We start from the raw sequence: 12,229 nt of genomic DNA, 5'->3' as shown, positions 1-12,229 counted from the left end.
TGAAAGATATTTCAGGTTATGTGTAGTAATTGGTTTGCCAAATAGTTTTGATCTAATTTTGCTCAGTTCAAATCCTAGCCCAAGTTGTTATATTTAAGTGTCAATGTATGTTATATGTATATAAGAAACACATGTGTATTGATGTAGAGATGATTGTGGGAATGACTGCTTGATTTAAGTTCTGTTGATAATAAGCCTGGTTTTATGGTCTTGGGGTTTTCTGACGGGCAATGTTGCTACCAGCCCAAGGTAGGAAATGAAACTTTTAAACATGTAGGGTTCGATTCCCTTGATAGTAAAAGTAGATTGCACCATGCAGTTTTTCTAGGTGCTGTTACATTATTAACTTACGAACTTAAAGATGAGAGTTTTTAAAAACAGGGTTCGATTCCCCAATTTATGATTAAGGATTAGTTATTTTATAAAAGCAGTTTTTTTAAAAATCATCAAAATATGGGGTTTGATTCCCTTAGTAAAGTGTATTAAGGCATCAATGTGTCTGGAAAAATAGGGTTTGATTCCCTTAGTAAAGTTTTTTCAGGCAACAGTGTGTTCTGGAAAAAAAGGGTTCGATTCCCTTAGTAAAGTTTATTCAGGCACCTATGTGTTCTGGAAAAATAAGGTTCAATTCCCTTGATAAAGTAAGGCAACAATGTGTTCCAGAAAAATAGGGTTCGATTCCCTTAGTAAAGTTTATTCAGGCAACAATGTGTTCTGGAAAAAAAAGGTTTGATTCCCTTGATAAAGTTTATTAAGGCAACAATGTGTTCTGGAAAAAAAGGGTTCGATTCCCTTAGTAAAGTTTATTCAGGCAACTATGTGTTCTGGAAAAATAGGGTTCGATTCCCTTGATAAAGTAAGGCAACAATGTGTTCGGGAAAAAAATGGTTCGATTCCCTTAGTAAAGTTTATTCAGGCAACTATGTGTTCTGGAAAAATAGGGTTTGATTCCCTTGATAAAGTAAGACAACAATGTGTTCTGGAAAAAAAAGGGTTCGATTCCCTTAGTAAAGTTTATTCAGGCAACTATGTGTTCTGGAAAAATAGGGTTCAATTCCCTTGATAAAGTAAGGCAACAATGTGTTCCGGAAAAATAGGGTTCGATTCCCTTAGTAAAGTTTATTCAGGCAACAATGTGTTCTGGAAAAATAGGGTTCAATTCCCTTGATAAAGTAAGGCACAATATGTTCCGGAAAAATAGGGTTCGATTCCCTTAGTAAAGTTTATTCAGGCAACAATGTGTTTGGAAAAAAAGGGTTTGATTCCCTTAGTAAAGTTTATTCAGGCAACAATGTGTTCTAGAAAAATAGGGTTCGATTCCCTTAGTAAAGTTTATTCAGGCAACAATGTGTTCTGGAAAAAATAGGGTTCGATTCCCTTAGTAAAGTTTATTTAGGCAACCATGTTTTCTGCAAAATAGGGTTCGATTCCCTTGATAAAGTAAGGCAACAATGTGTTCCGGAAAAATAGGGTTTGATTCCCTTAGTAAAGTTTATTCAGGCAACAATGTGTTCTGGAAAAAAAGGGTTTGATTCCCTTAGTAAAGTTTATTCAGGCAACTATGTGTTCTGAAAAAATAGGGTTTGATTGCCTTGATAAAGTAAGGCAACAATGTGTTCCAGAAAAATAGGGTTCGATTCCCTTAGTAAAGTTTATTCAGGCAACAATGTGTTCTGGAAAAATAGGGTTCGATTCCCTTGATAAAGTAAGGCAACAATGTGTTCCGGAAAAATATTCGATTATTGAAATATGGAATTCAATTCCCTTTATTAATTAAGGTAACAATGTGTTTTTAAAATTTAAGCTTAAATTCTTAAATATGGGTTAAGATGAATCTACCTATGATGATAGGGTTCAATTCCCTAAGTATTGTTCAATCAACAATGTGTAATTTAGAGTTTGATTCCTACATGGTAAAAAATTAAGCTATAGAAGGATTGTTAAAAAATTAGGGTTTGATTCCCTAAATAAGTTTTGTTCAGGCACCAAGGTGTTCTCACAATTTAAGGTTTGGTTCCCAATAGTGGCTGCTGTTTGTGTTATAAGTTAGCTATAGGTCAAATCATAAAATGTAGGGTTTGATTCCCCACATTGAGATTATAAAATTAAAATTAAAATTTGGTGGGTAAGTTAAACACATCAAAATCAGTTTTTAATTAGAAATGTATTCTTTGTCTTACACCAGATAATGAAAATTTAGTCTTTGTAAAAAAGGATTTAACAAAGACTTGGTTGAATTTCTTGAATACTGATTGAGGTTGCTTAAAAGTCAAGTTTGATTAAAATCTTTGCAAAGCTGACTTTATACTTAGCAGGAACTGGTCTTGGTGAATTTTGATAACAATATTCAATGAGGTGTTGAGTCAATCAAAATCATTGGTATGAAATGGATGTATGGATAGGATGTCTTTCAGTGGAGTTTCATTGTAAATTTTGTAATGGTGTGTTAAAATCAATGGCGCCTAATTTCTCAGTTCTTGTATCTCCGAGTAAAGGGCATAATGAGTGTGAAAATGCAAGTAGTGGATTGAAATAATTCTCGATTTGTGAAAAAAAACATGTGTTAAAGCAGGGTTTGATTTCATAAGTGAAAAAACAAGTTGGGTTTGAATCCCAACATAAAAGCTTTTGTTGAACAGACCTTGAAACAAGATTCTTATTCACTTTACAAACATATTGTTTAAAAAAAGAAATTTTAATAGTTTTTTTATAATTTTTACTTCAACAGCTGGTAGAGTGTTGAACACGTGGTTTACCTCCATTCTATAATACAACAATAATTTATTTTGTATAAATAAACAAGTACTTTATGGAATGTTTGCCTTACACTTCTTTGGATGTCTTTCATTTTATAATCTTTTAAACAATCATGGTGCCATTATCTTGTTAGGGAAATATTTTATTGAAATATATTTTGACTGCATTTTATAACTATGCTGATATTGATTAATGTGTTTTCTTATTTTAAATTTATAGATGACTGAAAGGAGATAACTGTATAATTTTTTTTTAATAAATAAAGAAGACCAAGTGGGGCTAATAAAATTATACGGGATGGCTTGTTGAAGTTATTTACCTTATCCCTTCCTTAATATCCTGTACCTTTTATCACTTAAATATTTTGAATGCAGCATTACAGCTGATAATATCAAGAGGTGTATGTCAAATAAAGATCAAGGCATGCACTTCAAATATATTCAGCTTTATTGCCAAATATAAATAAAGAGGCTATAGTAATAAGGTATGTGTTTTATTCCCTATCCAAACAAAAGGTAATTTTCTGGTTTTTCTCATCAGTGCCGGCGCAGTTTATACCGGGTCGAACAGGAGCGGGTCTACTCATACTAAATGGGTTCACATTTTACATGAAGAACCATCAGGCGCATGGGAAGAAGCAATGGTACTGCTCCTCGAGGGATGTACATGGTTGTAGAGCGGATGTTATAACCTACAAAGGGTTTGACGGTCGTGACTACATCTCTATTTTCCGCGGGAAACACATTCACGAACCGCCACGCTTACGACAGTGCCACGACGGCCGATTCATTAGGGAAAAGGACATTTTTAGGCCGCTTAAATGACTCCACGTGTTAAATATTTATTTTTGTATAGATTTTTTTTCTTAATTGTTTTTCTCCAGATCATGTGATGTTAATACAAATGTACTTATTAGGGATTATAATATTTATATTGACGCGTTTTTGGGAGCATGTTTCTATGGTAGGGACCTGCTAGATTTAGAGGAATAAATTTTGACGATATTTTAGAATACAGTATTCAGATACAGGTGTGTTTTTTTATTTCATATTTTTACCCACTTTAAAACTGATCGAATATTTTGACGCACAGAAAGTTTCGCACGCGTAGTGATAATCGTTTATTTAAAAATACCTTTGAAAGAAGCCTGTGCTAACTCGTTGCAATTATCACATAGACATTATTTGTGAAACTGTCGCTAAAATTGCGATTATAAACCTATGTGATAATCACAATATGTTAGCTACTGAGACTAAAGAAAGATCTAAAGAAAAAATTGCCGCGTTCGTTACATTCGGTGCGACTAACTATTTCCTACGGTCAGATTTAATCCTCAATAGTGTTAATCATTGCAATAAAGAATATTTTTTCATCGCTAACGATGTTTTATTTTTTTTGAAAAAACCCGTAATAAGCATAAGATTATTTTTCAGGCATTTATTATCTTCCGTCGCACAGGACAGGCAGCATGGTCCTAATATTCAAGGACAACAAATATTGGATAAACAACCGCTACCAAAACACCATAAATTGGACGTGCAGGGATCGTAAGCGACTGGGATGCAACAGCTGCATCCAAACCACAGTTGAGGGTCGCTACATAAAACACAAGGGTTTTCACAACCATGACGACAATTATACGAAATATAATTTCAACGACTGATATACGAAGTTCAATCCAGCATTGCCAATTATAACTTCTGTAGAAAGCTATAATGTTCAACAAGATTAATTTAGTTGTGAAATAAAAAAAATATAGTGATGCAACTTACTATTAAATTTTTGATGTTTGTAGATTTATTGTGTAGGAATTTTCTTATTTAATGTATTTGGTGGGTTTGCCTAGAATAGCTTTCGTTTCATACAGATGGAGCGTGTACGTAAATATTCTTTGCGCATTTTGTTTCCGTTTATCCCAAACTGGTGTGAGCGAGCCCAAACTCACACTGAGTTTGGCCGCCACCTTTGGGATAAACGGAAACAAGTCACTCGCGTAAGTCGCCACTGGACGCGAAATCAGCATTTCGCAGAGGATTCACCATTTTTGGATGAGGTTGTGTTGCATACGACTACTTTTTCACACGCAGACTCGCCAACGCAACTAACGTGCTGGCCTCGGGACGCGCGACGCGACCGTCGAAGCGTCTATTGACTTAAACATATTTATGTAACTAAAGTAATTGGTGACGGCGACCGGTAACGCGGTTAACCATATATTTATTTTAACCTGGCCAGCGTGGATGAGTTGGTATTCGGATACGCGATTCAGTCGCCGTCGCCCTGTATAAGTGTGTACGCACTGTTTTTTCTAGGCGATTCTAGTGTGCGTCTTGGTTGTAAATCGCATCTTGCGTTTCTATAGATTCAAGTCATTGTTGATTTTGCCATACTTGTAAAAAGAGTCAAACAACACGTAAAAACACTTTTTTAGTAATGAAGTAATCATGTAAGTATATTTGGCTTATTCTCAGAAAACTGAAATTTATAAAATCAATTAGCCATATTTTTAACGAACTGGGTTTTAACTTTTTTATAACTTAAATTACTAATGCTAGTTACATACTTATTACGCGAAGTTTATTTCTATAGGTCTATTATTAATACAATGTAATCAAAGTAAGATATCAGTGATTTGTTAGTGCCTGTAGTGTAATTTATATTTCGTTTAAAATGGAATAAATCAATAAATTTTAGTACATTATTAGAAGAACTATTTTACACTAAAGGCCCGTAAGAAATTGAAATCTTATCATAGTAGTTATGTTTATTTTAATAAGTACTTACTTGATAAGAACATTGTCAACATTGCATCAAATACGGAATAAGATCGAACTGTTTCTACGAAGTTTTGGTATGTTAAATGACCTTATGGTATATTTTTAGGGAACATAAGTAATGTTGGATTGGTACCTTTTATTGGGTACTCGATAAATGAACTTTATTAAGGTGATAATGATTTATCCTTTAAATCCTTTAGGAAGTTGGGGCGTAAACAATTCGTAGGAGATAAGTACTTAATAAATAATTCATATATATTTTTTTCATATTCAATATTAATAATCAGTCTAGTCCGAAATCTTCAAATCGAAGATTAAATTAATAAGCGCAGCTATCCCTTTCGAAATCTTCCCTGTTAACAAGGACGGCTCTTCAACTTATTTCATTCTGTGATCTGAAAATTTTGGAGTGGATTAGTTATTAATATCGGGCTCTTCTTACACTCGATGTCGTTTTTAGGCGTGCGTAGTGATGCTAAATTATTATAATCACGCATTTGCATCGATGCTGAGACGATACTATGCAATTCTATAGCTTCAGTCGCGTGTTGCAAATGCGACAAACTACCAAAAGCGATGTCGACGTGCGTTAACGAAACGCGCTACATAATCGCTGCAAAAAGTCAGCTACAACCTTTTTTTATTAATGACGTGGTTTCATGAATATATTGTTAGCTTATTTTGCTTAGCTGTAACAGGGTTCGAAAATATATAATTGTTTAACTTATGCTGATTATAAAATGTCATATACTTGATGAATAAGTAATACAGAGCTTGTGTCTCGATGCTTTTAAAAACTTGTTGTATGAATGTTTTAAAAGATGATACATCATAGAAATAATTTTAGTTGTGACATATGTACTTAGTTCTTCTATGTAGTTTATAAATATGAATCCCACTTCTGATGATTATAAGGTAAGATAATTAAAAAAAATAGTCTGGTAGCTCTTTTTAGAAAATAAGATGATTTTATTGATGTAATCAATTATTCCCTTCTCATCTCATAAGGTTTAAATACCTCAAAACATATTCCATTCGTTTATAAGGTAATAACTATATATAGGTATAAACTATTTGGCTGTATTCTCATATCGGACCGAAACAAGCAAGGTTAATGCATGAACTTGCTCAGGTCATTAAAAATACTTTACCCTGTTAATACCATAAATGCGAAAATGTGTTTGTTGGTTTGTTTTTCTTTCAAGCAGCAACGGAGCGACGGACTCACGTGAATTTTGCCATAGTAGTAGTATATGTACTGGAGGCTCCGGGCATCAGGCTACTTTTATCCCGGAAATATGCATGGCTCCAACCGGATCGATCTGTCATTACTTGTATATGCTAAAATTGCTAAACAGAGGTATTATGGGTCTTGGAATATGCAAGAGATTTTGTATCCCGAACCTTACTAATACTACTTGTAATGTCCGCGTTTTTTTGGTTATTTATATTCCAGCGGAGAAATTCTAATTTTTTCCGGGGTAGAAAGTATCCTATGTCCATCTCTAGGATGTCATCTCTATATCTGTGCCAAATTTCATCAGCACTTTCCCATTTATAATATTTAGATAGATGCAAAAGTGAGTTGGTTGGTTTGAATTTTTAAAATAATAAGAAAATAGGATTAAATGTGTAACTACTCTGACTTTTCTTACTTGTCTCGTTATACTAATTGTAAACTTTATTATTTTATTACTTTTTTGCTAAAATTATACATAAAGAAGTAAAAAATAAATAAAAAATAAGGTAAAAAAAAATCTAAAATATAAAAAATTTTTTTCTTGGCATGGATGGGTATACTACATACTATTTTTTTATATTTCAAAAACTTCATTTATTCTCAAAATAATGAAAAGGTAGTTTATATAATAAGACAGGTGAGAAAAAAAGAGTAGCATTGAGTTTGTCATTATTATTTTAAGCTACCTACTACGATTGAACAATAATAATGTTGTCGAATGTTGCCATATTTTGTAAATAGAATAGTCTATGTGACGACGAATGTGTAGTATTATACATTTACAGTATTCCGTTAGAGGTCACAAAGTGGCCGTAGTAAATGCACTTACTATCATAGTAGGAAAAGTGCGTACCTAATAATATTTACCACCTTGAAGTAGGAAAGTGCGAACATTTTCATGGCGTGATAACGCATATCGTGGCACGCCATGAAAATGTTACCTACATTTGGGTATACTTAAGCATGGCTTGCTTTTGCTTGCTTTTGTATACTCAAGGTAGGTATGGTGGTTGATGCCCATAGACAAATAGGGATGGTAAATAAATTTAGACAGTCAATTGTAATCCATGTAAATTTGATGGTATATTGTAAGATAAAAGCGTACAATATTCACTGACTAACCTACATGTGGAGATAAAAGGAATGTACCGGACCGTAGGACGCGCCTATAGTGATTTTAATGACCGTAACATTTAAAGTAGAATTTCCAATAATATAACTATAATTATGTTACCCCTGCTTACCTGAGATTTGAGATGACTAGTTCAATTCATATTTCGACTTTAATGTTATAGTATTAAAGTCTTTTATGATTAATCAATTAAAAACCACTTACCGTACCGTCTACACACGGCATGGGTATGCCTGTAGCAGCATTCAAACTGCGAACCTGCTCCTTTTATTGAAGCCGGTTGGCGGTTAGTAGTAAGTATAGAATGTTTTAGGTACGTAGATATTGACTTTATATTATGAATTTGATTATTGGAATCGTTTGGCCCGTCACCTTTTGAGCTTATCTTAAAATGAATTTGGTATTTTTTTACAAAAGCAATATTATTTGTATAGAATTAGTACTTATAAGCCGGATCCACATTAAAGATTATCAGGTGGACCTAAGCTATGATTCCACAATCATGCTTCATAGTAATACTTATGTATAATAAACGCAAAAGTGTGCTTGCAAGTTTGCCAAATTCAATGATGGTTTATCCTGAAATATCAAAGGGATCTCAATGTACTACGATCTACGACGGTGGTGTGAGGGGAACAGCTTTTAGACGAGTTCACTCGTCTCTATATAACAAAGGATGTGGACGTTTCTATATAAAATAAGCTTCTGCTCGCGACTTTTTCCGTGCGAGACGGGCAAGTTTTATATATAGCATGCTACGTAGTAACTGGCTTTCTATCCTGCAAAAATAAACTGAAATAAAGTTGCGTTTCTTGTCGTATGTAAAAATGTATTCATCAGTCTGTCGTTATACAGCGATGAGTGTGCGTATCAAAAATTAACTGATTGCAGCTACTTCATCCGTGTGGATGGAGTAGCAGTAACCAGTAAATTTTTCTCCCTTTTCTACGTGGAACTCTTTTATTATTAGTGCGGTTGAGCATTGGTAACAAAAAAAACAGACACACTTTCGCATTAATAATAATTGTGTAGAAATATAGTGTCAGCGTTCAAAATTTGGATACATCAGGATCGTCATCACTGTATTAATGTGTATCCGGCGTAAACTACTTTGAACTGATTTGTTCAATTTTAATAATCAACCAACCTAGTCATTATGGCTATTTTATGTGTGCCAAATTATATTATAAGCCAATTATTTATAATGTCTTCATATTGTAATATGACGTGAGAAATACAGACACGGTGTAACTTAACGAATAAATAGGCTTTTTATTGTTTGCTTAGTTCCTGATAATTTTGCCTAATATGTATACATATTAGGCAAAATAATTTTGACTTATTTGCCTAATATGTATACATATTAGGCAAAATACGTATACATATTAAGCATAAATTTCTATAATCTGCGACAAAAATCCAAATCTCATCAATAATCTCATCTCATCTCAAACCATATGTCAAAAAATAATCCATTTTGTCCCAAAATAATTGGTCAAAATAAACCCTTGCTTAATAAAGCAAAAATATTTTCTATATCGCAATGATTTGTGGGAATGAAGGATGCAAAATTGTCACTACTAAATATCATATTAGATTATTGGTAAGAAGTTCTTCTTCTTACCAATAATTGAATTATTTACAAAGAAGATTTTATATGAAGTGTTGACTTATATTTTAATCTACTTATGTGTAGTTAAAAATATATGTCCACCTCCGTAAGAAAAAAAAATGGTAAACCCAAACATATCGCAATCAGAACTACTTAAGCTTCCGGTAAAAACGCAATTTGAATGAGCTCTGTGACACTTTGTAAGTTTGCCCTTAAATACGCATGCCGAATAATATTTAATTTTTTTAAAAACCCGGATGACAAACAGGTAAATCGAAGCAAAATTTTATTCGACGACAACTTCCTGATAGTACAAAAACCAGAGCCTTGACCCTGACCACATCTAGAATCTCTATAGACCCTTTGTTGTTTACTTTGAGAACGGAAACAAATCAGAAAAACCTTTCGAATTAAGAATATAACATGATTATGTCTATAAACTAGACTACACTACCAAAAAAATATATCTACGCGATTTATATCAAAAATGAGATCCGTATCACCTAACATGGGTCAACAACATAGCTCAACGAGTCTCGAAGCCAACGTTGCAATGGGCAAGGCACATAACTCGGGAAACCGATGGACGATAAGGTCACAAGTTACTAGAATGGCTACCTCGGACCGTTAAACGCAGCGTTGGAATAGCCCCGACTAGGTGGAACGACGACATGAAACAAGTCGCAGGGAACCGTTTGACACCATCAGTATACGATCGTGGGGGTGGATCCAGATCCGTTGACCAGTTCTGGCGTTATGGAGTAACAAAAGTTCATCCAAACTTTCCCATTTATAATATTAGTATGAATAAATATTTAAACCCATTACCGGTCCACTACAGGGCACGGATCACCTCCGAACGGGTTAAGGCCATAGTCCACCACGCGGGCCAGGTGCGGATTGGTAGACTCCACACACCTTTGATAACGTTATCGAGAATTCTCAGGCTTGCAGGTTTCCTCACGATGTTTTCCTTCACCGTTGAAGCAAGTGATCATTTAATTACTTAAAACGCACATAACTTAAAAGTGCGGGCTGGGATTCGAACCTGAAGTGAATTCGAGCTCCTACCATCTGGGCTATCACCGTTCACACTATTTCTACAATATTTCTTTATATATTAATTGTTAACAAGTTCATGTGTACATGTTTTATATTCCAGCTCAATTTATCCAGACGGTTACGGGAACGATCGCTGTATGGAACAACTACACGTTCTCCAAACACTATGTGGTTAAGGACGGCTTTCGATGGAAGTGCTCGAAACAGTTCTCACAGTCTTGCCGTGCTTTTCTAGTCTTGGACGACTCCGGCATGGTGATGCGCAGTTACAGCGATCACAATCACGAGCCCACTGGGCTTCGTTATTATGCTAATCATCGTCAGTTTACAGGCGATACGAATCATCACCTTCATCATCAGCCTAATTAATGTCCCACTCCTAGTGGTGGGCATCATTTTTTATATAAGGGAGTGAGATTACCATCAAGCTGCGGGCTTTAAACACCGTTTCCTGTCCTAAATAAAACAACGAGACTGCTTCGCAAGTCCTGTCTTTTTGATTAATACTCCACATAAATTACCATAAAAACAAAAAAAATATATAACAAAAGTGTTTTTCATTATTTTAGTCTTACTACATCAAATCAATGAGAAAACGGTTCCCTTAATATAAGATCTGTATGCTCCGAACGGAAAGTCGGTTTCCACTATCCATAGACAGAGTATGAACGTCAGAGTAAAATGGAATTCATTAGCCTTGCTTTAAAGCTCAAATTTCTCCGCAATTTTACAGGAAGCGTTCTTAGCAACATAAATATAAGATTGCAGAATTTGCGACTCTCAAAAAAGGGTCTATTTTGCTTTGACGTTACAGTATTTCGCTACCCAAAAATGACCCTACGTTGGCCGGATGCTCTTATACGGGCTAATACCCTAAACGTAACAAAAATATGACATTGTAAACTACACAATAAATTTACGTGTTTGTTTTTTACGCTTTCATCCCTAACTTATCAACCGATCATCATGAAATATTGCGGTTAGATGTGCGGAAAAGGTCATTCTTAGGGTGTCTATTACCCTGAAATAAAGTACTGTTCCAGAAAAATGGAAAATAATTTTAGAAAAGGTCAAACTTATGGACTAAATAAAATCTTTACAAATTTTAGCGAAGTCACGAAAAGAAATAATAAGAATTAATAAACGCCAAATTCCAAGCAGACTTTTCGGAAACCCATTTTTTTAAATCCTTAATGATCTATGTCAAAAAACGTACGTATATATTAATGACTCAGTCTTTCACTTCCTCGAAGTTTGACGCTCCACCCCAGTTTAGTTTTTGGGATAGACTCCATAACAAAAAATGTCTGAAACTGACAACATCGACCGATCCTCATATCTATGCTTTTTGAAAAATAGAAGAAAAAAAAACTTTGTACTTAATGTACAAGTTTTGGACATCGACATCCCAAAAGCCAGGGTAAGAAAACGCTTTCGTAATTTTCAGTTTTCCGAGTGAAAGGTCGGAGCGGAAAAGACATTCTCATGCTCAACGGTTATACGTATTATCAGCATAAGATTCTACGGGATGGCTTCCGATGGAGCTGCACTCGTATGGGTTCAAGGTCTTGCAAGGGATTCCTCCACGTCACTAATGATATGGTGGTGAGAGCTCAGACTAACCATACCCATCCACCGCGGCTTGAACC

At 34.5% G+C, this 12,229-nt stretch overlaps 1 protein-coding gene across 1 annotated transcript; it reads left to right on the top strand.

Moving 5' to 3' along the window:
* Positions 1-2,501: 2,501 nt before the first annotated feature.
* LOC120627072 lies at positions 2,502-5,323 on the top strand. Its single transcript, XM_039894917.1, has 3 exons — positions 2,502-2,515; positions 3,173-3,465; positions 4,191-5,323. Exons 1-3 carry the CDS (start codon positions 2,502-2,504, stop codon positions 4,418-4,420), a joined length of 537 nt encoding a protein of 178 aa, XP_039750851.1. The 3' UTR covers positions 4,421-5,323.
* The last annotated feature ends 6,906 nt before the right edge of the window (positions 5,324-12,229 follow it).

This window comes from Pararge aegeria, chromosome 10 (assembly GCF_905163445.1).
Source record: "Pararge aegeria chromosome 10, ilParAegt1.1, whole genome shotgun sequence".
Classification (NCBI taxonomy): Eukaryota; Metazoa; Arthropoda; class Insecta; order Lepidoptera; family Nymphalidae; genus Pararge; species Pararge aegeria.
Note: the sequence above shows the minus strand (reverse complement) of the source record. Positions and strands in the feature narration are given on the sequence as shown.

Excerpts from the sequence above, each read along its gene's own strand:
- LOC120627072 (XM_039894917.1), top strand. Across the intron at positions 3,466-4,190 it reads AACCTACAAAGGGTTTGACG|GCATTTATTATCTTCCGTCG; the intron begins GTCGTGACTACA and ends ATTATTTTTCAG.